This window comes from Squalius cephalus (assembly GCF_949319135.1).
Source record: "Squalius cephalus genome assembly, chromosome: 5".
NCBI classification, from domain to species: domain Eukaryota; kingdom Metazoa; phylum Chordata; class Actinopteri; order Cypriniformes; family Leuciscidae; genus Squalius; species Squalius cephalus.
Window position 1 is genome coordinate 2460316 of NC_137126.1, and position 27142 is coordinate 2487457.

At 36.7% G+C, this 27142-nt stretch overlaps 1 protein-coding gene across 1 annotated transcript in view; it reads left to right on the forward strand.

Moving 5' to 3' along the window:
- Window positions 1-27142, forward strand: part of astn2 (astrotactin 2) — a 479465-nt gene that overhangs the window by 180716 nt on the left and 271607 nt on the right. Inside the window, exon 4 of the mRNA XM_079872092.1 lies at window positions 26062-26211. Within this exon, the coding sequence (XP_079728218.1) occupies window positions 26062-26211 (150 nt within the window). The remainder of the gene's footprint in view (window positions 1-26061; window positions 26212-27142) is intronic.

Here is a 27142-nt window from a genome sequence, read left to right on the forward strand (position 1 = left end):
CAGTTTCAATAATTGTGTTGTGCATTTATTTAGTGTGTTAGCAACTGGAAAAAACTGGAAAAAAAAAACATTCAAAAGTAACGTTCCCATAACGTTTGCGGAATTCTAAATGGAATGTTCCCTTTGCATAACATAAAAAATAAATAAATAAAAACTTCAGAGAACATTCCAAAATAACGTTTTCAATAATAACGTTATCCTCATCGTGCATCCATGTTTCTGAACACCGATTAGATGTTATTGGCGTGTAAATGTGGCCAGTCAGAGTTGCATGTTTTTTTTTTTTGTTTTTTTTTTTTTTTTTGCAGATGATTTTCAATAATCGTTCACAGGACATCAGCCAGCCGGTCGTGACAGACCATCATGGCATCACCTCGACAGACCCCTTCACTCAGCACACCATTCAGGGGAAATCACTCTAATTTATGGCACATTCCATTAACTGAATTATCTGCGGCTCTGATGAATTGCTCAGCCATAATAATTACATTTGCATAATGTCTTTTCTGGTTCATTTCCGCCCTTACATGTGTTCTTAATTACTGAAGTGCCGGTATGCCATGAACCTACTGATATTTTTCCCCACGAAAAAAATATCTTTTTGTGTGTTTTAGGAAATTATATATTTGCCAAATAAATCAGTTGTGAGTGGCAGGTTGGATGGACAGATGCTCTCATTTAACTGTGTTTATGCGATACTGTAATTATAGCAGCTGCATGCTAGATTTGTATGTTGTGTTTTCATATGCGATGATAGTAAAAGATTTATTTTTGCAAATGTGCTTTTTTTTTTTCATAACATAAAAACATTGATCAAGCTGATGTGCTTATTAATCAATCATTTTTTTAATCCTGTATATAATTTTTTTTTTCTGAGAAAAGCAGATGAATAAATTTAATTTAATTTAATTAAATTTTTATTAAACTAATTAAATAGACAATTTTATTTTATTTTATTACAAATATGGTTCACACAGGACTTCAATTCTGTAATTCGTTACACTAAATTGCCAAAAATAATAAATAAATAAATAAATAAATAAATAAATACTGTAAAATCTGTAATGTTGGCATTAAACAGAAATTGCTTTCATCTTTTCCTCCCTGTTGTGCCATATATCCAATTGTAACAGCTTCTGGAACAAGAGCAAATATTCCAGTAATACTAACACTTTCTCTTCTATTCCATTCTATTATTTATTTTAAAATAATAATAATAATAATAATAATAAAGTTATCATGTACTGCGTTGGATACAACTGAGAAGGGTCATAGCACTTGCATATTGTTGTCCTACTATTAGTTCAACTGCTTCTATTGTTCTCATTTGTAAGTCGCTTTGGATAAAAGCGTCTGCTAAATTAATAAATGTAAAGAACAAATGTGGGCGGAGCTTGATTTTGTCTGTGGGGAATTGATTGGATGGTTGTGGTTTGCTATTGGCTGATATCATGTGAGTGACAGGTTGCCCCGCCCTCGTCATCAGAGAAGAGAAAAGATGCTGCAAGGGCAAGAGGAATTTATTCTGCTTCAAGATTACAAAGAACATGAATTTAAAACAATAATGATGTGCACTGATAAATCATTTACAGTAAATACTACAATATTCCATTTAAAAAGTCCATTCTGATTTCATGGTGTCTGTTAAAATCATTCTCAGATCTCTTTTAGGAATGCACGACTTGCATGAATGGAATACTGAAAACATACTTAGTAAACACATCATGTACAAAGGTTATGTCAAACACACTTGGCTTTAGGGAGCATTGCATACTAACAAGTAGTTGAGGGCACACACTTAAAACAACATATGAAAAAAATCTGCAATATATCCAGCATGCATGTAAAGTCTCAGGAGCTTTGGCTGTGCTCAGACTCCATTAGGATCTTCCCATGAGAACAAACCTGGCCGGATCGATCGGCTTGGCCTGTCAGTTTTCATCTGTGTGATTTTTCCAGATGCAGAAAGGTCTCTGGCTTCATTACCCTTTGAGAGTCACTGGGAAGGAAAGAGGCTTACAGCGCTGGCCTTCTGCAAACTGCTAATGGCCTCGGTTTCTGAACTGAGCTTGCTCCCCGTTTATTCCTTTGTGTCATTGAAGAGCACAACAGAGATTGCCTGTACTGTTTCAGTGGCCTTGGTTCTGGAAGTTAGCCTGACAAGCCAGACCCACATCAAGATGTTGGGCCTGGGAACACACCATTGGCAGGGCTCAATCCGAGGGCTTTTGTCTTTCAAATTCACGCAATAGGATAGCGCTACAACCAACCAGAGCGTTTTCCCACCAGCAGAGCTAGTTGATGGATTCACTTTTCTTACTTAGTATTTTTGTCTCGTTTCCAAATAGTCCAGTCCAAATCAAACATTTCTTAACCCTTGTATGGTGTTCGGGTCTGTTGGACCCGTTTTCATTTTTTATCAAAAGAAAAATGATACAATTAATTATTTTTTCAAACTGAGACTCATTGGCCTTGGCTCATTTTCTGTGAGGAATATATATCAGAACACATTTTTAATGAAAACACACTGTACACCCCCCCTACACATTTATATTACACACAGGATGTTCGGGTCCACTGGACCCGGGGCTAATAAAAGTGTGGAAATTGTAGGTCCTGTGTACCTTTACTCTGTCCTCCTCCTGTCAGGGCCTGCTGTTAGTGTGTGTATGTTCTTGTATATGGTTTATGAGGACACAAATGTGTATAATGACATGGGTATTACAACGTAAACATGGTTTATGACGACATCTGTGTCCTCATACTAAAACATACTAAATGGTGTTTTTTGAAATTCAAAAAATGCCAAAAGTTTTCTGTGATAGGTAGGGTTAGTGTAGGGGGATAGATTATACAGTTTGTACATTAGAAAAACCATTATGCCTATGGAGAGTGACCGTACACCACATATCCGAGTGAGTGTGTGTGTGTGTATGTGCATGTGTATGTGTGTGGGTGTGTGTTTTGTGTGTGTCTGTGTGTGTGTTGTGGGTGTGTGTATGTGTCTGCATGAGTGTGTGTGTGCGTGCGTGTGAGAGAGAGATTGTGTGTAAGTGTGAAAGAGTGCAAGAGTGCGTTTTGTGCTTCTACTCCTGCCATTCCCACATGAGGATGCAATTCTTAAATGTGATCTAACAAAGGTAAAGATAAAATATTGACCATATATGCTGTTTATAATGCTTGTAATTGGGATGAAGTAAACATCTGTTGAGTATTTTAACATAACATTTTTGATTGTGTTGAATTAAAAACCCAAAAATGCAGCGGGTCCACCAGACCCACGAACACTGGCTGAGTAACAAAAATATGAACACCACACAAGGGTTAAAGGGGACATATCATGCTAAATCCACTTTTTTAGCCCTTAAATTCCATTTGTTGTATATTTTTAGTGTTTAGAAGTACAGAAAATTTGAAATTAGTCTCTTCAGGCGCTTCGTTGATATCTTTATATTCTGTTTTGGCCTTATTTTTCAACCTGTTCAGATTTTTCTATTCTCTATAAAGTTTTTTGAACAATTACGTCACAGTATTTGCAGCGGAACTGCCAAATAAGGACATCGACTCCCGGCTCAACACTTCGAGCAATCCTCCATCTTTATTTCTCGCTGTGATTTTGTAGTCTAAGCTCGAGGATGCAGAAGTTACGAGAGGGTAAGTCAAAATGTTCGGTTGTTGGATGTAGTAACCCACATGCTTCATTACACCGTCTCCCAGCATCAGAACCTCTTCGAAGGGCCTGGTTGAGTTTTATTTTTAATGGAAATGTACCCATAAAGTCATTTTTGTGTGCGCGAACGCAAAGCACTTCAAGGATAACTACTTCAGCAACAACAGGGTTTTTCCTGCATTGAACTTGTTTTAGCGCCCGCCAAAGCGATTTTTTTGTCCCGCCAAAGTCTTATTTGATCGGTGAGTAATGTAGATGAACTGCCGCACTTGTGACGCATGTTTAACTGAAAGAACGAGCAGAGAGAGAGAGACCCAGTCGCGCACGCTCTCTCTCTCTCTCTCTCTTCGGAGCCAGGCGAAAGTATAAACAAGAGGCGCTGTCTTGCTCTCTCTCCCTCGCACATATTAATCAAAATAAATCGACACGGTGGTAAAAGGTCGGAAGACCAAAGTTTCATGTGGAGCATTCGGAGATATTTTTTTCCTGAATTACCGTGTGAATTGTGCTAAATAAGGTGCCTTATCTTTTCTGAAAAGCGTTCCGGGCATTAAGCTGACATAAAACAACACTTTAATAAAACGAAAAAACTATCCAATGATGAAATGTTTTCTGTGTTGACACAGATCTTGGATGTCCAAAAGTTTCTGTGCCGCTAGATAATCGTATCTCTGCTATCAAACTACAAAAATGGCCGAACGGGGTGGAGTTGAACCGAGTGTCACCTCTGCATCCTGGAGAGGGGCGGGGTATGAAGTGTCTCATTTGCATTTAAAAAGACCGCACCAAAACGAGTTGCTCTCAGACGCACATCAGAAAAGGGGAAGAAAAGGGGCCTGTGGAGCTATAATAATGAGGAATTCAGACCCAAGCATTGCAGTTCCGCTTTATATAGACCACAAATGTATGATTTATATGTAAAAAGGAATGATTTAAAAACATGATATGTCTCCTTTAAATCAAGATGCATTTACTAAAGTTGTAAAATGACATAAGATAGTAAGTCTTGTTTTCTGGGGGAATTAATCAAAATGAAGTGAGTTTTTGCTTAAAACAAGCAAAATGATCTGCCAATGGGGTAAGAAAAATAATCTTGTTTCTGTTTTAATTTAGATAATTGTTCTTACCCCATTGGCAGATCATTTTGCTTTTTTAAAGCATCAACTCACTTATTCTAATAATGAATTCCCCCGGAAAACAGGACATAATATTTTATGTAATTTTACTCATATAGTAGAGACGCATCTTGATTTAAGAATTTTTAGATATTTGGACTGGAATCAAGACAAAAATGCTAAGTAAGAAAAGCATTTTTTGCAGTGTTCCGAACATATCTTCCTTTTTTAAGAATGATTTCAGTGCCGTTCTTTGTTCTTTTCTCAAAGAAAAGCTTAACTCCAAGTCCTCCAGAGTCGCGGCCAAATCGATTGGAAAGACCACTGTTCGCCAGAAGCAGCTCTTCTTTGTTTTCAAGTAGCAACACTTTAACTTTGTAACCGTCACAACTCTGCCGTCATTATCTTAAGCCCGCCCACCGACTCTATACACGATGTGATTGGCCTGACTAGAGTTTGGTTTTTCCACCTCGAAAGCCAACGGAGAGTTGCTAGACGAAACTGGCTGCAACATAAAATTTGCATCTAGATTTCTAGGCTATCTGGAAGTATAATCATTTTCAAAATTTTTTAGTTTTAAGATATCCCAGCTATCACTGAAATCTCACTGACTTTTAGCGTCCACAGAGGCAAATTTCATAAAGCGTGATTGTAATTGTGTCTTCTGTCCTCATTCATTTAGACTGACGACAGCACTGATTACCCCTGATGGATCCTTTTCACTAGACGAGTTCTGTTAATGGCCTTCATGTAATTATCTCCTCCTCGTCAAGCCGGCTCACTTCCTGTATGTCATGTTTTGTTTGTTTTTTGTGCGTTAAGAGATGCCAGCGTTCAAAACACATGTGCTGTAGATAAAAATGCAGAGGCGTTGATGGATCACCAGATGACGTGAGAACGTGATGCTCTGGGTTCAGATGTTTGGAGGATGAAAAAATGAGCAGCACTGGAAGAAGCAGTGCAATGAAACAAATGATAATTCACTGAGCAACTTTAGAAATGTGCAGATCCTTTTAGGTTAATGGAGTATTGAATTCATGGAATTAATAGGGTCATTTTGCTGTATTATCAATAAGATTAATTAAATATGTTAATTCCCATCACATTTATGTAATGCTTCTTAATTTGACAGAATAACAGCTTCATTCATTTCTGTGATTTCTGGTGCCGAATTCAACTCGTATTCCAACATTGAATATAGACAGAAATTACGCAATATAGGTGAACATGCACTTGTACAATAATGAAATAATGCAAATATGGTCACGTTGAATGTTAATTCTCACAATTTTTGTCCATCCATTAAAAATCCACGCAACTAAAAAATAAAGTTAATAAAAATATCATGAAAGTAATCTGTATAAACTGAGCATCTAATCAAAGTCTTTTGAAGATATACTGTCACTTTATATGATTAACAGATTTAATTTTGGGAAATAGAGATTTGAAACCACAAACCTCGCACATCAAACACATTTGAGCTTCAGTTTATCATATTTGATGTGCAACTGATCAACTAAACATCTAATCGTGCATGAGAATCTCAGTAGCAAAATAAACAGGCTTGACGTCTTTTAAATGGAGAAAACACTTCCTATATGTTTTCCTTTGATGTCTTTGACTATATTTTTATCACGTGTATCAAATTTGGTGCAGATTCTTCTGTCGCTTAGTCCGATTACACAGATGACAGCATGAACAGGTTTTGTGTCGCCTCGTCCTCAAAACCCATCAACAGCATTATGCCGGTTAAGGCAAGCTTATTTATTTAGCACATTGGTAATTAAATGTGCTTTGCAAAATAAAATTGAACAAAAAGTATCATAAAAATGCACATTAAGAAGTACAAATTGAAGAAAAAAAAATACATTTGGTAAAATTAAATAAAAACCATACATTAAAAGTTTAAAAGAAACCAATAGAGGTTTCAGGTCTAGCTTTGTTTTGAGTCGCCACTTAACTCTCGATAATGAAGCAAAACCAGTAGGAAATCTGCATCTGGAGCAAAACAAGTGTCATGTCAGGAAGATAAATGAGGCAATAATCGTTTGACAGGTCTTGTGGTGCGACTCTGTCAAAGTTGAAACGAATATATATGAAGATATAGCGTTGCTCTGAGTGTGCTCGATGGCTGCCGCTTGAGAGAGTCATACGACACTAGTGTAACGATGATATTTATAAAAGGCCAATATGTCTCTGAAGGATCACTCATTCTTAAGAAAAGCTAAAACACCTCTTTCCAACCAGAGCCTCTTGCCATTACAATTCTCGCACCGCGTGTATGGAAGTGATGCTTATTCTTCAGGGAGTGGTTCAGGGCAAAATCTGCATTAAGAGCCAATTTATCTGCAGCGTCCCGCGTCCTGAAGCTCTGTATGTTATCAGCGTGAGACCCGCAGAGTCACAAAGATACATTCATATTTCATCCGGCCCGTGGCAAGAGAGGCTATAGATAGCAGAAAGAACAGAACAAGCGCAGACACAGCCAAAAAACCCCAGCTGGGTCATGCTTACTGTACTGTACTGTACATCTTCATCATACTGGATATGTGTGCATCATATTCCATTAATTAAAGGGTTTGTTCGCCAAAAAAAAAAAAAAAATGTCATTATGTACTCAGCCTCATGTCATTCCAAACCTGTAAGACTTAACATAACACAAATGAAGATGTTTTTAATGAGATCTGACATATTTCTGTCCCTTTCTGGACCATTTTGACCACTTTGACTAACTGTGATCTTGAAATACTGTACAATTTCCGAACATCTGCTTTACACCTTTATAGAAAAAAAAAATCCTTAAATTACAACTCAATCATATTCATTATGTTTTAAAGTGATTCAAATGGCTCTGCATGAAAGAAAAGATCAAGCCACTCTTTTATAAAAGAAGAAAAACCCTGGAGAAAAAATAAAGCTTTTGGGGTTTAGAGGTTGAAAGACAAAACAAGAACTACGTCCGGTTGCTTCTCCTCTTTGCTCTCGTTTTTTAGAGATGTTTATTCCCGTCTCGAGAGCCTTTCCATCAGTTTGGAGATCATGTACATGAAAATAGGTCAAATGATGACAACGGATCACTCATAACCAAAACTCAAATACTCACTCTTATTTATCTTCATATCTTTGAATCATATGTGTCGTTTTATGTCGTTCACATACAGTTCGCAATTGCACTAAAGCTCGTCATGTTTTTGAGTGGTCGTCTCTGATTGTGACGTTGCTATAGTTACTGACACTAAGGAGGCCGAGAGTGTTTGGTGATTACAGTTTATCTGAGTCCTCATTGACAGCCGCTGTGCGGAGCGTTTATGGATTGTCTTGGCACAGCGCTGATGGATGTGGATTGTGACGGAGCGGGAGGCAGGAGGCCGGTGTCTGCTGAAGCCCACAGGAAACAAGGCCCATTGTTATGTTGGCACGACACTTGAGACAATCAGTCACAAATTTGATCAAATGTCTGTCAAGCTTTTAAAGTATATTTATCCTATGACAGCTGAATTTAAAAGGGAGGAGACCGAATGTGGATCTGGATTTATCACTGCTCGTTCTTGGTAAATAAAAAAAAAAAAAAAAAAATAATAATAATATATATATATATATATATATATATATATATATATATATATATATATATAATTATAATCTAATAGGAATTGCGTTAGTGACACATGATGACTGTATAATGAGATTTAAAGGAATAGTTCACCCTAAAATGAAAATTAAGTCATCATACTCAAGCTGGTGTTGTTTTAATGCCGAATGCCCTTCTTTTTTTTCAGACCACAAACGAATATATATATATATATATATATATACAGTATATATATATATATATATATATATATATATACTGGTTGCTATTCACTCTATATTGCATATTGCATATCTATATGCAAACTTTAATTTCCTATTATCAATGTAAAGCCGCTTTGGAACAATCTACATTGTTAAAGCGCTATATAAATGAAGATGACTTGACTTGAATATATATATATATATATATGGTATATTTCAAGTGTTGTTATGATAGTGTTCAAACCAAAATTGAGTGTATTATTTAAGGAAAATCCTGACCTTGTACGGCTGCACGTTCATGAGAATCTATTAGCAACGCACTAATAAAGTCTCACAACCGCACAGCATGCATAGATGATCAATGTTGGCGAAGGTCTGGATTTTCCTTAAATAATACATCAAATTTTGGTTTGTTTTTCACCAAACGCATGGGATCATTCTGTGATTCTGGGTATCTTTTTTTTAAAAGCTTGATGCTGTTCACTATTTACTGCCATTATATGGACGAACGCGAACAGGACCTTTTTTTTATTCTCATTTTGTGGTCCATAAAAGAAAGATGAGCATGCAGCATTAGAACAACACCAGGGTGAGTAAATGATGACTTAATTTACATTTTAGGGTCAACCGTCCCTTTAATTCGTAACTCTTTCCCTGTCATTGACGGAAATGTCTGGCTTTCCGTGTTTTCACTGTTATACGGTAGGGGGCGCTATTGCACATCTTCTGAAAGAGGACTGAATCTCCTGATCTAAAGACATGTGAAGAAGAGGCAGAAACAAGCAATAGCATATGTAATCATATGCAAATATAAAATAACGCAATCATCAATATTAAACAGCATATAAATCAAAACTGATAATGTTACTGAATGAAATGTCGACCCAGGACGAGCTACAGGACTGTGAAGCTTTAGGAGTGTTCTGTGTTTTGATCATCGTTCTGAATCCGATACAGATGTAGTCTTTGATTTAGATTTGAGCTTTTTGCTCAAAATGTTGCTTTTTATGAAACTTATCCACATTCAAGTGGTGATTTTTTATATTTTTTATTTTGTGTTTTTTTTTTTTAAAAGCTCTGTTCTCCCTTTGCATATTCAGATATGCATACAACAAACTATTCTGGGGCCATGCAACTTTTGTGAATATTATCAAAAATACTGGCAACGTTTTTCAAAAGTGCAATAATGTTTCTAAAAACAGTCACACACTACTATTAATTCTTTTAATTTGGGGGTGAAATGTGACGGACCTGTTTTTGTGAGATTCCCCCATGCATGGACATATTTACATTTAGAAATGCACAACATCAGCCATGATCATTTGTCATAAAGTGTCTCTTTAACGGTATCATTACAGTCTGGGTCGACTTAGTGAAGTGAATCCATAAATTACCATTATTTTACTGTACATCATTAGCATAAGTATTGTTCTCTGTGTCCTTACTATCCATGTTGAAGGACCTTCACTGTCAAGCACAAGAAAGGAAAGTGGGACAGAGTGCCGCTATAAAGGAGAGCGTTCAGCCATTCATGACCACAACCAATTACACACACATACATCTCACAATCGTGACCTTTTTTGCCAATGTTCTTTTTCAAGGTGTTTACAGGACTTGATCCACATTAAACTGAGGTATAAAAGCCAGTAAGAGAGCAGGATGACTGTGAAACATAAATAAACATCTTTATTTCATATGACACAAGTGTAGATTGATTTGTTTTGAAATTATTTGCAGGAAACTGTCATTACCAATTTCATTAAATCATATTTTTCCACCTCAGACATAAAATTGGGAACACACAGTGTTGTTCTTGTTTTTCAATGGCCGATTCGTGCCCAAACCCTACATTTGTGGTTCGAGCTACACAACAGTTCAACAGGTATTTATTGGTACGAAACTCAAACCAAACCCCAAAAAGCTACAGTACAATAGTTCATGCACTTATTTTAGACTACCATTCAAAACTTTGGGGTCAGTAAGATTATTATTATTATTATTATTATATTTGTATGTTTTTGAGTCTTCTGCTCATTTAGGCTGCATTTATTTAATCAACAATAAAGTAAAAACAGTAGTATTTATCCCTGTGATCAAAGCTGAATTTTCAGCATCATTACTCCTGTCTTCAGTGTCACATGATCCTTCAGAAATCACTCTAATATGATGATTTGATGCTCAAGAAACATTTCTGATTATTATCAATGCTGAAAACAGTTGTGTTGTGGAATCTGTGATACTTTCTTTTAAGGATTTTTTGAATGTAAAGAAGCAAATGTATGGTGCATGTTATGGCTTGACAGCTGAAAGAAATGGAGAAAGAGTAATTGCAGATATTTACTTTATTAATAAACAAAGAACAGAGCAGATAATCCAACAAGAAACTAGGACACATGAGAAAACAGAACAGCTAGCATTACACTTAGACAATACAAGACAATGGATTGAAACAAACTTCAGACAGGATAATGAGAACTAAACAAGACACAGATGAACATAATCAGTAATTAACTAAATAGAAACATGAACTAAGACACATGGAAACAGGAGCTAAATATCTAATTAATTGAAAAACTGGGAAAATTGGAAACTGAGATTAGGCTACAAAACATGATTTTTGTCACTTTTGAATAAAACTATTAATTTCTTAAAAAAAAAAAAGAAATTAATAGTAATGTACTTTGAATAAATAACAGTATATGTCGCAAGTGTCACTTCGTTTTTGTAATAGATCAAATTAAATGTTGAAAACCATGGCATGTTTCTTTTGTGCCCACTCTGTTATTCAAAATAATGTTTTGGGGTTTCAGCCTTAACATGCAAATATTGCATACATATTGCATTATTTAAAGTCAGTATGTATGTGTTTGTTGCAGAAAAAGCAATATTTTTCAATATAGGGAAATGTACAGCTAGATGGGAGTTATATTTGAGTATAATCTGTCAGTGAAGGTAATGTTTTATAGTAAAGGTGATTGAGTTGATTATTACTGACACTGATGGTATAACAATAATGAAAAGGGATTTTTGAATCCCAAAATTAGATGGTCAACACAAAGCGGAAAATGGGTATATAACTAATCAATTTGTTTGTACAGGGGAAGAAACCATTAATAAAACAGCAGAGATGATGGTTACACCAATGCTTTAAAGGAAATAGTCCCAGTTTCTCTGAATCATGTTGATGCTGTAATAGTGCTGTGAATAATGATGCATTAACTTAGAGTTCAGTGTGTTATTACTGCTATTCATACAGAGGGCAAGAACCTGCAGGGAATCTGTCTCTTTTCACCCAATTTCATTTCATCTGGCCAACCTATATTTGACATGAGCAAGAGAAGTACTGAACGCATGGTTGCAGGTTTTCCAGCTGATAAATCTGTCATGAAGCTCTTAAACTGACGACCAAATAGTCTCACATACAGCATCAGTACAGCCACGCATTAGTATATTCAACAGTCCAAACAGACTTATTCAATCTGAATCTTTAACTACACCTTTTAAGCATATTAATTATGTCATTGTAAACAAACATTGTAATGGAAAGGCACAAAAGAACATGCATGACTTAAAACATGAAAATATTTCAAATGAATATTCGAGATTTGACATACACACACTGCACTGTATACACGGTATATCCTTTATAGCATTCACAAGATCCTTTTGTCACGACTGTGTCGCATTATAAGTGTATTTAATTTCATTTTGTTCTCCCTTGGTGATCGATCGCCCGGTCATCTGTGCCCTTCGCTTGTTCTGTCGTCACGCTGGGAAGAAGTTCTGTCACTCGATGCTTTCCCTGAGAACCGGCTCTCGCTGCTTCTCCCAGATTTTCTCAAATTGAATAATTCACAGAGGGAATACACACTGCTGAGCATCAAGCTTGTTTTTCAGTATCTCTCCCTCTGAGATGGAGAGGAGAGAGGAGAGAGAGGGAGAGGGAGAGAGAGAGAGAGAGAGAGAGAGAGAGAGAGAGAGAGAGAGAGAGAGAGAGAGAGAGAGAGAGAGAGAGAGAGAGAGAGAGAGAGAGAGAGAGAGGGAGAGAGGGAGAGAGGGAGAGAGGGAGAGAGATGTGCTTTTCTCTCCTCCCTGTGGTTTCACTAAACTCAAATTCTGCTGGGATTTGGAAAGAAATTGAAATGGCTTCATGGTGGACCTTCATCTCTTCGAAGGCTGTAATTGTTGTTTCATCCACATTATTATTGATTTTGGTTGCCGTAAAGTTTACAGTCCTTCTATCATCCCATTAACCTTCAGAAGACTAAGAGCCGTGACACACCAAGCGTCGGTGAGCGTCTGTCAGGCTAGGTTTAGCAGTGTGTACCATATGGTGTGCGTTTGACTGAATCAGTGTGTTGGCGATACGAGAGATCACTCTGATTGGCTGTTCAGGATAGCCAACGGGTCAGTGCACCACCAGAACTTGAGCATGAACATGTTGTTGTCCGAGTGTTAGTTTAACTGCTTCTATTGCTCTCCTCATTTGTAAGTCGGTTTGCATAAAAGCGTCTGCTAAATGATTAAATGTAAATGTAATAAAAGCAAGAGACAGCTCAGACAGACGGCCGTTACCTGAGCATCTTACCTGAGCATTCCCATACGCAAATATTTTCATAACAACATGAGCCGTCTGGAATGAACAAAGTGATGATTGAGATTCAGAACAGTAAGCAAGCACGGCTTTGTCTAAGGTTTGTATTTGTGCAGGTCTAGATTCGGTTCCACTGTTTGAATGACGAATATAGACTATTGATTCCTGCTGATACAGACAGTTATTTCCACACTCACAGGCACAGAAGGCAAGGTTTTATGTCTTCATAGTTTTTATTCATTTTTATAAAAAAATTTGTTATTTTAGTACAAGTTAAACTAAATGAAATGTTTCCTTGGCAACTAGCTGAAACAAAATAAGTCTAAATATAAGTAAATAAATAAATATGTGTGTGTATATATATATATATATATATATATATATATGTGTGTGTGTGTGTGTGTGTGTGTGTGTGTGTGTGTGTATATATGTGTGTGTGTGTATATATATATATATATATATATATATATATATATATATATAGTACCAGTCAAAAGTTTGGAAACATTACTATTTTTAATGTTTTTGAAAGAAGTCTCTTATGCTCATCAAGCCTGCAGTTAAAAAACAAAAAAAAAAACAAAAAAAAAAACAGTAATATTATGAAATATTATTACAATTTAAAATAATGGTTCTCTTTTTTAATATACTTTAAAATGTAATTTATTTTTGTGATGCAAAGCTGAATTTTCATCAGCAAGTACTCCAGTCTTTGGTGTCTTATGATCCTTCAGAAATCATTCTAATATGATGATTTGATACTCAGTTATTATCAATGATGGAAAAACAGTTGTGCTGTTTAATATATTTTTTTGGAATACTTTTTTCAGGATTCATTGATGAGTAAAACGTTAACAGCATTTATTCATAAAAACAGCATTTATTCAAAATAAAAACATTTCTAACAATATAAATCGTTACCATCACCTTTTATCAATTTAACGCATCCTTGTTGAATTAAAGTACTAATTTCTTAAAAAATAAATAGTTATTGTTCCCAAACTTTTGAACGGTAGTGTATATTGTTACAAAAGATTTCTATTCTAAATAAATACAGTTCTTTTTAACTTTTTATTCATCAAATAATCCTGAAAAAAGTATCTCAGGTTATAAAAAAAATATTAAGCAGCACAACTGTTTCCAACATTGATCATAAATCAGCATATTAGAATGATTTCTGAAGGATCATAAGACACCAAAGACTGGAGTACTTGCTGATGAAAATTCAGCTTTGCATCACAAAAATAAATTACATTTTAAAGTATATTAAAAAAGAGAACCATTATTTTAAATTGTAATAATATTTCATAATATTACTGTTTTTTTTTTTTTTTTTGTTTTGTTTTTAACGGAAGGCTTGATGAGCATAAGAGACTTCTTTCAAAAACATTAAAAATAGTAATGTTTCCAAACTTTTGACTGGTACTGTAAATGTGTATGCATATTAGACTTATTTTGTTTCTATATTGTTTATATGTTTATAATATCAAATAATAAAGGTTTTAGTTAACAATAGAACACAGTACTCACATTGTTCTCCTCAGCACAAACAGCTTTGGCACTGACAGTCAACAGGAAGTCTGTCACTTTTGATTTGTGAACCAGGATTTTTGTTAAACACTCACTATGCTTGCAAACATATTCCTGATATTTTAAACCGTGTTGCCATGGTGAGGGATTAAACAGGAAACCGGGAAACAGAATGAGTCTTACATACAGTGTTCACATATTGGCTGATTTTGATCAGATTTGATCTGTATTGGTCACATGGCTGTTGTGAGTCACTTCATAAGGCCACCAGCTGGCAGAAGGATTTGCCACATACACTTTCAAATAGTCCTCTTATATTTTCCCACTTAAATACAAATACATACCGTCATCGCTGCTTGCAGCTATATTTATTATTGTTATTATTATGTAGAATTTGTTAATTATTTTAAAGGTATTATTAGTACACATCCCTCTCCTGGTCAAGACTGGTCTATATGGTTAGTGCTGGTTTTATGATGGTTAAACCGGGCCATGTTCTCCAATAAAAATACTTATTATAATTATATTGGTCTCTCTGGTGAATCTGGTGGACCAGTTTAGTCTGATTAGTTAATCTAGTTAAAAAGCCTGGTTGCTCACCAGCACAACAGCATCCAAAACACATACTGAGAAATTCATCATTTAATTAATCTAATCATTGTTCTATCATTTTCTAAGTCTATATATCGTTAAAATAAAACTGTGTAATATATATTTTTTTCTCCCCATTGGCAATGTTTTGGTCTTGTCTTAAGTACAAATCTAACAGATCTTAATGAGGTTTAAAGACACCATGAAATCCAAATTCTTCTTTTTCATTATAAATGATTCATGGGTGCACATCATTATTATTGTTTTAAATTCATGTTCCTGGTAACCTTGAATCAGATTAACTTCCTCTTGCTGCATCTCTTCTCTGATGACGAGGGCGGGGCAACCTGTCAATCACACGAGATCAGCCAATAGCAAACCACAACCATCCAATCATCCAATCAATACCGCACAGAAAAAATAAAGCCCCGCCCTACATGTGTTCTTGTTCCAGAAGCGTTTCACTCGGATATACGGCACAATAGGGAAGAAAAGACTAGCACAACTTCATGCCGACTTTAAGCTTAAAACGATCGTATTTGCTCATATTCTCTGAAACAAAGTCTTAATACATCATGCACTTCTGCTTCTCAACACACAAGGCAAAAATACTGAGGAAGAAACGTATTTCTGCGGTGTTCAGCTTTTGCATAAAATTTACTTAGACATATCCTTTATCAAGTGCTCTGATGAAATATCTAATTCGATTTCAAGCTGCAGTGTTTAAGATGTTTTCACAGCAAACACGAACATTCATGACAACGGCTGAACTGCCATGAACTGTCACTCTGGCCGTTTCTCTGCCAGATAATGGGACATTTGGACACAGATCCGCCTCTAGCGTCTCCACGTCTGTCACCATCCGTTGACGATCCCTCAGGAGCGGCGTTTATAGCTCGCGTGTCAGTCCGCTCTTCTCTTTATTACAGCTCTCGTGCTCTTATGAGCATCTGCTGCACACAGACAGCCAGACGAGTGATTCTCCAGATTGTAACTGACTTTGACCCTGACGCCGTTTCTTTCTGAATTATGGCTGACCGTCGCTTCTTATGTCTTAGTCCTCAGCGTGTAGTCAAGCGGGTAATTGGCATTCCTCTATCTCATTCTCCTGTGTCACACGGGACCCATGTAATAGACACATAGTGTACACAACGCTTAAGCTGGAACAAACAGCATGCGCCCCTAGTGGGTTTGGTGGATTATCTGAAGGGTTTGCTGGCATCACTCCGCTGAGATCAAGCTCCAGACCTCGACACACTACTATTGGCTGTGTCCAATTCCTAAAGACACAGTTAACCCACTGCCGCTGCTGATAAGAGAGGAGAGAAGATAAGATGAGAGTGAAGGAGAAACAAAGGGCGCAGGGCTTCAGATGACGGCGAATGGATTTGCTTTGGTTATGGTCACTCTTCAAAATCATGCAGATCACTGTTGTGTTTATCTGTGAACGCAGAAATAATTCACTGGTGTTTATGGCAGATATCATTTTGTGGGAAAGGTGACAGGTGCGAATTTTCACATTACTCCACGCTTCCTGGACAATCTTCAAATAATCGCTTTTAAAAATGTCATCTTCAACAGCATGACAGGGGTCCAAAACAAACAAAATCAAGGCGTGTAAAACCTTTGCTGACTGATATAATGGATTTTTTTTGACAGAAATATGTTCAAATAAGTGAGATTTTAATAAACATATACATCACAAATGCATTAAATTGATCAAAAACAACATTTCTACTGTATTTCAAATAAATGCTTATTTTAAACGTTAAGAATCCTGAAAAAAACAAAACAATTTTCAACTATGAAAATAATCATAAATGTTTCTTGAGCATCAAATCATCATATTAGAGTGATTTCTGAAGGATCATGTAAGTAATGATGCTGAAAATGCAGCTTTTCTCGAACCTTTATTCGTGTTCCTGAACTCCTGCTGTTTTAGGCTCTAGGTAGGGCAGACAAAATATGTATCTTGTCTTAGATAAAAAGCAGGCATGCTCGTGCTTCTGATATTAAGTTGTTCATCTTCTTGAGAGATATCTTTCTCAAACCCACGCATGCATCTTTCTTCATTTCCCGGTGGCAGCAGTTAAGAAGATGAAGGAGTCCGTGGTTTGATGCTCTTGCTGTTAATTTCACTCTGTCTTTTTAAAGACTTCCGTGTATTTCAACACTTTTTGTATATGGTGACACTTTACTATAAGGTTGAATTAGTAGCGTTAGGCATTGCATTAACTAACATGAACTAACAATAAGCAATGCATTTGTTACAGAACAGTTAATACAAATAGAACCATTCATTGTTAGTTGATGTTAGCTCAGGTTAATTTAATAATATTAACAGATACAACTTTGGATTTTAATAATGTATTAGTAAATGTTGAAATTAAAGGGATAGTTCACCAAAGATTTTTAATTCTGTCATTAATTACTCACCCTCATGTCACTCCAAACTCATAAGACTTTTGTTTTTAATGAAATTGATTTATTTATGTCCCTCCAATGAAAGCCCCAGATGCTTTAAAATATTCATAAAGGGATCGTCAAATGAATTGGATAGTTTAATCCAAAAATAAAAGCCTAAATGCAATGTTCATGATAATAAAAAACCGTGTCTCTTCAGAAGGCTTGGATTAAACCCCTCAATTCATATGAATTTCTTTTATGAATGTTTTGAAGTGTCAGGTTTTTGAGTGAATAGACTTTCAATGGAGAGACAGAAATCTCTCAGATTTCATTAAAAATATCTTCATTTGTGCTTTGAAAATGAAGTTACAGGTTTGGAACGACACAAATGTGAGTAAATGATGACATAATTTACATTTTGGGATGAACTAACCCTTTAATACCAACTAAGAAGCATGCTTTAAAAGTATTGCTCATTGTTAGTTCCTACTATCAAATGTAAGTGTAGCTATCTAATGCCAACAAATACTTTCTGTAAACTTTTACCATTCATTTTTTATGCATAAAGAACCTACATAAAAAGCGCAAGAATGGTTGAGGTGTTTATCTTTTTAATAATTCACTTATGTTTACAAAGTAAAAGCTGGAATGCACTACACAACTTTTTAAACTTTATTGTAGGCATCATACACTTGCCGACTCTGTGAAGGGTTACAGATTTAAACTGGCCATCGTACATTAAACGAATGACTGGTGCAACGTGATGCGACAAAAGCAAATAAAAACCCATTATAATCAGTGATGCTGTCTACACTGGATGCGGTGTGACACGACAAATCCCAGTGCCTGTGCTACTTCTGACACAAAATCAGAGTCTGTGCTCATCATACACTGCACAATTTTCTGTGAAATCTGTTAACTCCGACTGTTCAACATCTGCACTGACTTTCGGCAAATTGTGTCGGCTGTAAATCGGGGTATAAATCATGTAGTGTATTCCAGCCTCAAGCAGGGTGTAGCAGTGATTTTGTCTCGGTTTGTGCCAGTCGTGATGTGTGATCAATATCACAGAGGAGTCCAGACAGTCACCGGGTGCCGGACGACCCAGTTCAGACTGTGAGTGTCTCTAAAAATGCACAGTTAAAGAGTAAATCATTAGAGACGATTTCTTCAGGTTACTCACTGAACTGGGACACAAGCGCCAGATTCTGTTTACACGCTGACCTGGTTATTGGCTCTGCGAATATTTTGTCATTTTCAACATCAATGTTGTTTCTGTGTGGTACAACAAAAGTTGTATGTTTTATTGATCCACGTCTAGCGCGGTCAGTAAGAATTGAGTTGGCTGAACAAATTGTCCTATCTTGGCTGTCGTGAATGATTTCGCGAGTGGACATTTAGAACAACAGCCAACTAAACCCCCAAATCCCATTTAAACAAATGATGGGATGACCCTGGAAAAGCAACTGATTGCATTTATAAGCATCCGATCAATAAACTGTCACAGCACGAGCAAGACAGACACACAGCAAACCATCAGGGATGAACGATGGGCGTCTGAGGAGTGCAGACTCTTAAAGATTTCATCTCCAACTCCCAACAGAACAAACACGGGCCGCGGACATGAAATATGCATGGAGCAGTTAACCTGTACTTCTCAGTCATGGCAGGTCGGGTCTTAAGTGGATCCGGCTCAATCTCGATTTGTTTGGTTAGCTGTGGCTGGATTAGCCATGAGCACAGTCAAATACACGACAGGGAATACTGAGCATTACCGCGCCTTTACCACACTTTGCTCTCTGACCGTCACCTTTTTCAATGCTTTGGTTCTAAAAGCATGTTGGCTACACTTATATGGTCTGTCATTATTAGGCAACTGAGCTGGAAGTATTGCATGACAAAAGAGTAATGCTACATTAACACTTCAGCTACCGCCATTATAGAAACAAGATTAACTAGTGATGTTCAAAATAACAAATTCAGCACTGAGATAGTTCCTTATTAGGGAATCATTAATTACTGAATGAGATTAGCCTCATTAAGAACCAATAACTAACAATGACAAATTATAGAGAATTACCAATGATTTACTAATCACAATAGTAACATGTTTCACACGTTTTACTCTGAACGTGGTCATAAAATTAATCACTAATTACTCAAGTGTTACCTAGTTACTCTTCAAGAACTATTAGTGTTCTGGACCATTATTTTAAAGTGTCTTTCTACTTCAAATTGTCACGTTTAATTCAGTGTGTTACTTGCAATGTGTTTTCTTGTTATTTGTGAAATTGAATAGCAATTTATGAGTGAAAATTGTTTTAGAAGAAAATGTCGCTACCAGCATCATTGGATTTGCAAAACGAGACACTAAACCCGCTAAAAAACAAACTTCTTCGTCTTGCAGTGAAACACATCCACATGCCGGGAATCAAGAACATCATTCCATCGATATGCTCCATTGCTCATGTGTTGTGCGTTTGTTTGTCGCGTTTACGATGATGTCACGGCAGTAGAGACAGCGCAACTATAATCCCAGCCACTTTGAACTGGTGCTAAACTGCATTGGAAAAGCAAACCGAGCTGAGCCGTACCATGCAGTGGAAAAGCGCCAATGGTATTTTTTAAGATTTGGCGTTTTCACCGTACTAAATGCAGTAACTTCTCTCCACCTCGCCTAGAAGCAAAGACTAAAGCAATTGAATATGAATTGATTTAAATATTGAATATTGAAATGATTGTAAATCTAAACTGAGTGGCCAAATCGCAACTGTGCTGAAATTCAGAACAGCACGATTGATCATGTGGTATTGCATAAATACAGAAGTTTTAAAGAGTAAGGCGAACATCTTATGTCATTTGCAATGCTTCATGTGAATGGACAGTTGCTGCATTTTGCATTTCTGTGGGAATGGTGGATCTCTTGAAATCACAATCGTTTAAAGTAGTTCAGAAACATCACTGTTTATAATTTCAGAGTTTATGATTGGTGTGTATCAAAGGTGTTTGGTTGAAAGTATATTGCTCTATGGAGAAAATGAATGGCATTTTTTTACTTCTGGAGTCTGACTGTTGCTTTTAATCTGTAATTCAAAGCTTAAATCTCCCAAGAGCATCAACACAAATCTTCAAAAGCCATGATGTGGTCTTTGCATTTTTTATTATAAATATTTTGTTATGTTCTCCTTTTCCCTGGTCAATGGAAAGAGGATGTTACCCTCTTTTGGATTGCCAAATACATAAGAAATGATTGTAAATTGATTTAGAGAAATGATCATGTGTGCAATAGTATTGTAGGCCTCAGTGAGAGCTTAGTCTAATGAGAGTTCAGCAGTATCGACTCTGACAGAGCACGTTCAAATTGAATTAAGGCGTTTTGTCTTCAGTTGTCTTTGTTGTGGGTCCACAGTGGAGAAACCGCGTTCGACTCAAAGTCTACCACTGCGCTACACAGATAAAAGAACACATGCAGTTCACAGCAGAACTGCTGTTATTGTGTTTGTGCTTTCAGAATATTTAGAAACAACTGTTTTCCATTTATAATCACTGTATTATCAGCCATGGTGACAGCATTTATCCTATAGCCATGTTCCTCGATCAGCATTCTTGATACCACTTCTATGAGTAACTCATTCCACACTATTTGTGCGTTGAACATCAATGATACTGTACAACTTTTTGAGATATTTCTGACTTTTGCTTGATGAACAATAAAACAGGAGAAAACATCCCATTAGACACTGAAGGAGGGACCCTGGCCATATCCAGAAGATTTCAAGTCAAGTAAAATGTATTTATATACTGTAGCTCTTTTCACAAGACACATTGATTCAAAGCAGCATGATGTTAATATTTATAATATCTTAATATATTTATGCCTTATAGTCTCATTAAGCATATTAGAGCCGCTACTCTATGTGGTTTGCATTTTTTGACGATACAAGCAATCAAGCATTTGAGATTTTCTGTATACTATGTATTTGTCATGTAGGGTGAAATGAGTGCACGAAGATGAGGAGAACAAACCAAACGTAAAAGTCTTTAAAAATAAATTCACAAGATCAAGAGGATCAATGAGAAACTCAGGAAACAGCAAAACAACTCCATAATAGCGATGTTCAGTTCTTGAACGAATCGTTCTTTTAAAGGTGCCCTAGAATTTGAAATTGAATTTATCTTGGCATAGTTAAATAACAAGAGTTCAGTACATGGACATGACATACAGTGAGTCTCAAACACCATTATTTTCTCCTTCTTATTTAAATCTCGTTTTTGAAAAACACCCCTGAAAAACAGGCGAATCTCCACATAACACCGACTGTGACGCAACAGTCGGGATCATTAATATGTACGCCTCCAAAAATTTGCATATGCCAGCCCATGTTCAAGGCCAGGCGGAACGGCGCAGCCGAATCATCGTCCGAATCATTTTTCTTCGAGAGACATCATGGCTTGCAAACGAGCGAAGCATGGCAGTTGCTCAGTGTTTGGATGTACAAATGAACACAAAGGTATTTTTTTAGTTCCTTCATCCGAGCCTCTGAAGAACCAGTGGGTTATGTGGATGTCTGATGTGTAATTGTTCAAGTTCAGACAGATAATCTTTCTCTCAAAGTCGTTCAATACTGTTTATGCATCAGTAAATCAAGCCAGTGACTAAACGATCAACTTCACGTCGTTTCTCTTAGTAGGATGAAAATAATCTTACTTAAACTGTGATTAATTTACAGAAAGCGATCAAAGAACAATCCCTTTCCAATCGCCCAAGCTGTCAATCACACAGCGCGAGTTTATCGAGTTTATCTTGCCAAAACTCGTTATGAAATCAATGACGCTGTTACACTGCACAACAAAGCTCTTACTGTACGTACATCATGTTTGCATTGGTGAAATCATTAGTGAGAGTGCAGAAACTGCGTTGCAATGATAAGATCTTCATTCACGTGATCAACAGGCTTACACTGAAGTCTCACAGCAGCCAATCACAGCAGTGGGCGTTTACACTGAAGTCTCTCAGCAGCCAATCACAGCAGTGGGCGTTTACACTGAAGTCTCTCAGCAGCCAATCACAGCAGTGGGTGTTTACACTGAAGTCTCACAGCCAATCACAGCAGTGGGCGTTTACACTGAAGTCTCACAGCAGCCAATCACAGCAGTGGGCGTTTACACTGAAGTCTCACAGCAGCCAATCACAGCAGTGGGCGTTTACACTGAAGTCTCACAGCAGCCAATCACAGCAGTGGGCGTTTACACTGAAGTCTCACAGCAGCCAATCACAGCAGTGGGCGTTTACACTGAAGTCTCACAGCAGCCAATCACAGCAGTGGGCGTTTACACTGAAGTCTCACACAGACACGCCCCTTCAAACAGAGCGTTCAAATCAGAGGCTAAAAATGCTTTTTATTACTAAATTATAACAAATTTTGACCTAAAAAACATACTAACATTATAAGGGCACCCCAGGAAACATTCTAAAATAATAAAATAATCCATGCAATGGCACCTTTAAAATGGTTCATAGGAAGATGTAGGCTACAATATTGGTATCCGACATGAAGGATCTGCGAATGAAACTGTGACGATAAACACCATTAACTTAAGTGAATTTAAGGCAATTATCAGCAATATGTGTTCACACAAATAACTTTTTATTTGAATGTTTCAATATGCATTGACACAAATTGCTTTATTTGAATACATTTCACTGATATAACATGACACTGAGATGTTAGAAGATAAATGTGTAGTGCCATCATTGCTTGATGACGTAAGGAAGCGATGAATGGGTTTTTGAACCGGTTCACTGAAACAAACTGTCCGAAAGAACCGGTTCGTAGAAATGAATCAGACTTTACATCACGACTACATAAATAATAAACGATACCTGACCACTGAACAAAAGAAAACTGAGGTCTTAAACACACAGGAAGGGTAATCAACTGAACAGAAACAGGTGCGTAAAACTAATTAACAACAAAGGAAAATAACTAGGGAACACAGGGACAGAACAGGCAGTTGAAATGTGCTATATATATATATATATATATATATAACCTTAGTGAAAAAATAGTATACTTATGGACAATTTATTTGTATGTACTTGAGTATAACTAAATGTATTTTTGGCACACTATAAATTGGCATAATTAAAATCTGGAACAACTACTTAAAAATGGTGTACTAAATATATACATATGAATATAGATATATATGTGTGTGTGTGTGTGTTTGTGTGTGTGTGTACAAAATACCTGATTTCATAGGTTCCTTTTGTAATGAATAGATTTTGCCTGCACAACTTCACCAGACAGAATTAAATGTGATTGCAGCTTTAAGTTTGCAGAGACTCACCTTTATATTTTTGGCTGGCTTGTTCCAAACTCAAACAAAAGAACAACTCCACATGACTTATTCTGTAAATGCAGTGATACGATTGTTTTCCACAATGATCGTGTGTCTTGTGAACAGTATCCACACATGAGTGTAACACTTAGATTAAACAAGCAGCTGGTAATTAGACAGAATGGCACACACCAGTGAAACCCAGCAAAATAAATAACCAGTCGCTCACTACAGGGACCACGGCTTCATCCATCTGCGAACTTCTCCGTCAGGGGGCCTTCGACATAAAGCCTCACGGCACGGGGGGAAATCGCCCCTGTCCAGAGCCATTACGCCTGTGCCGAGAGAGCGGCCCTCTACATATCTCAAGTTAATTGAAGTTGTGATGCAGCACCGGCCGATGGGAGTAGCGATGGGTCTTTGTAATGGAGGTGGGAGATAAATTGTTTGCGACTATTTGAGGCATCTCATCCCACTCCATCTCTCTGTTTCACCTCCTCCCACTCCTGGCGCAGACAATAAGAGGGCAGTTTATTTTTATATATTATGCCTCTGCTGTGGTGCAAATGGGCCAGAACATGTTCAGATGGGTCAGCGGTGTCCCCTGAGGGAGTCTGTTTTACTGCCAGTTGGAAATATAATACTAACACTGCAGGCTGTGAGCATCGCACCACCCTTGCCCATCTTTCCTTTGGCCCCCCGTCTGGAAGTGCTCTTGATTTCCAAACGGGGAGCCCAAGACGTTTACTCAAATCTCACAGTGACCCTACATAAACTACAACACACACACACACACACATGTGAAGGTTGTTGGATGTGCTCCATCTGTGTGGAATTTTCGGGGTTTTTTTTGGCAAGTCAATAAAAATGAAGTTACTCTCCATTTGGCCTGTAACGTCACATGGTTCTAGTCGAATTGTAAGAGTAATAGCATGACCTTAATAGCGTGACTCCCTGAACCTGAAATAATGCAAAATAAAGGTTTGCATCCAAGAGTATGTGGACACCCCCCTTTTGATCTATGGGTTTAACTGTTTAAAATGACAAAATTTAAAAGTGTTACAAAACAAAGCTTGCAATCTGTACAATTTTAGGGGTGTTTCGATGAACAGTCGCAGGGAAAAAGAAACACACTCGGTTGTAGTGAATGTGCACTCGTAGTGTACTTCCAATCTTAAAAGAATATTTTTAAAGAACTGTACTTGCAGATAATATAATATTAATGAAATAAAAGGCCACTTCTGCACTTAAAGAGAGTAGACTTTCATGACTATGTTTCTTAACACACTTAAGTGCACTTACACTAAAAACCTCATTGATGCTTCTGCATCCGAATGGGAGCAAATCCCTTTATCCACGTTCCGACATCCACTGGAAGTTATAGCATCTCAGTGTCCTTGGTTTTGAAATTAAAGGATTAGCAAATGCGGTCAAGGCTGTCCACATACTATTGACCAGTTATTAATTCACTGCCACTGTAATTTTGGACGTTTTGGACATTTTTCAAGGATTGTCACAGCTGAACCTTGAATCTTCAGGAGGATTATTATAGTACACTACGACTTTTACTCTCATGGCGAGAACAAAACTTTTACAAACTGCTGAAGAGCGAATAGTCTTCGCTCATGACCTGCACTTTTTCAGATTCCACATCTTTTTTAGCCTTCTTTCCAAAATGCATCAAAGAGTGCCTGTTCATGAGGAGAGCAACGAGGTGATGTGGGGAGATAAGACAGTGGACAGGAAAGGAGAGTGTGTTAAAGACAGGATAAATGAAGTTCTGGAGATTGTGCATAACTCATATGTCCTCATTCTCTTTTAAGGACAAACCGTTTACTGAGTAAATCATCTCTCGCCCTTTACATTCATTTATCTTCTCTCTTTTTTTTTTATACACAGGAATAGATAACCATGACTACAGCATTTTCAGCATGTAGTAAATCATGCGCTGCCCTCTAACGCCTTTCAGCAGAGGTGTGTGTCTCACAGCCTTGTGTGTGTGTGTGTGTTTGTTTCAGCGATGGACCCCGATCAAGAGAGCGTAGAGGCACTGATGCAGAGATTTAAAGAGAGTTTCCGGACCAACACCACTATGGAGATAACACACTTCCAGAACGTTACACACAGCTCCTCCACTGGCCGGAAGAGAGGACAAACTCACACCAGAGGTTTGCAATGCACTGACCCAATGACACACACAAACCAAAGCTCTTCTTGTGGTTGCTCATGACCTAATAGATTTCTCGCATGTGTTTCATTGACGTATCGCTGTTAGATCTGTTCCTAAACCTAGTGCACTAGGAAGGGAAGGATGAGGTTGCCCATTAAGAACCAAAGCTTGACATCCAAGAAATAATCAATAGCTGTGGGAATGAATCCTAAAACCTGTAAATAAGTTCTTATTTTTCAACTTCCGGTTACATCATCCTGAAGTCAATGGGCTTTTGGTTAAATGCCTGAAATGAGGTCTGTGGTGAACACAAGTCCAATATATATATATATATGGTAACACTTTACAATAAGGTTCCTTTATTAAACATTAGTTAATGTATTAACTAACATGAACTAACAATGAGCAATACATTTATTACTGTTTTTGTTAATGTTTGTTAATGTTAGTTAATAAAAATAAAGCTGTTCATTGTTTGTTCATGTTATTTCACAGTGCATTAACTAATGTTAACAAGATTTTAATAAAGTATTAGTAAATGTTGAAATTAACATTGACAAAGATGAACAAATGCTGTATAAGTGCAGATCATTATTAGTTAATGTTAACTAATGTAGTTAACTAATGAACCTTATTGTAAAGTGTTACCATATATATATATATATATATATATATATATATATATATATATATATATATATATATATATATATATATACACACATTATAAAGGCTTTAAGTTTTAAGTTTCACCATCTTTAAATTATATATTTATATAAATTATAAATATAACCTACACTCTAAAAAAAAAAAACAATGCTGGGTTGTTTCAACCCATGTTTGGGTCAATTATGGACAATGGGCTAACAATTTAGTAGAAGAATTTTAACCAATTGTTTGGTTTGTCCATTTTTGACCAAACCATTGGT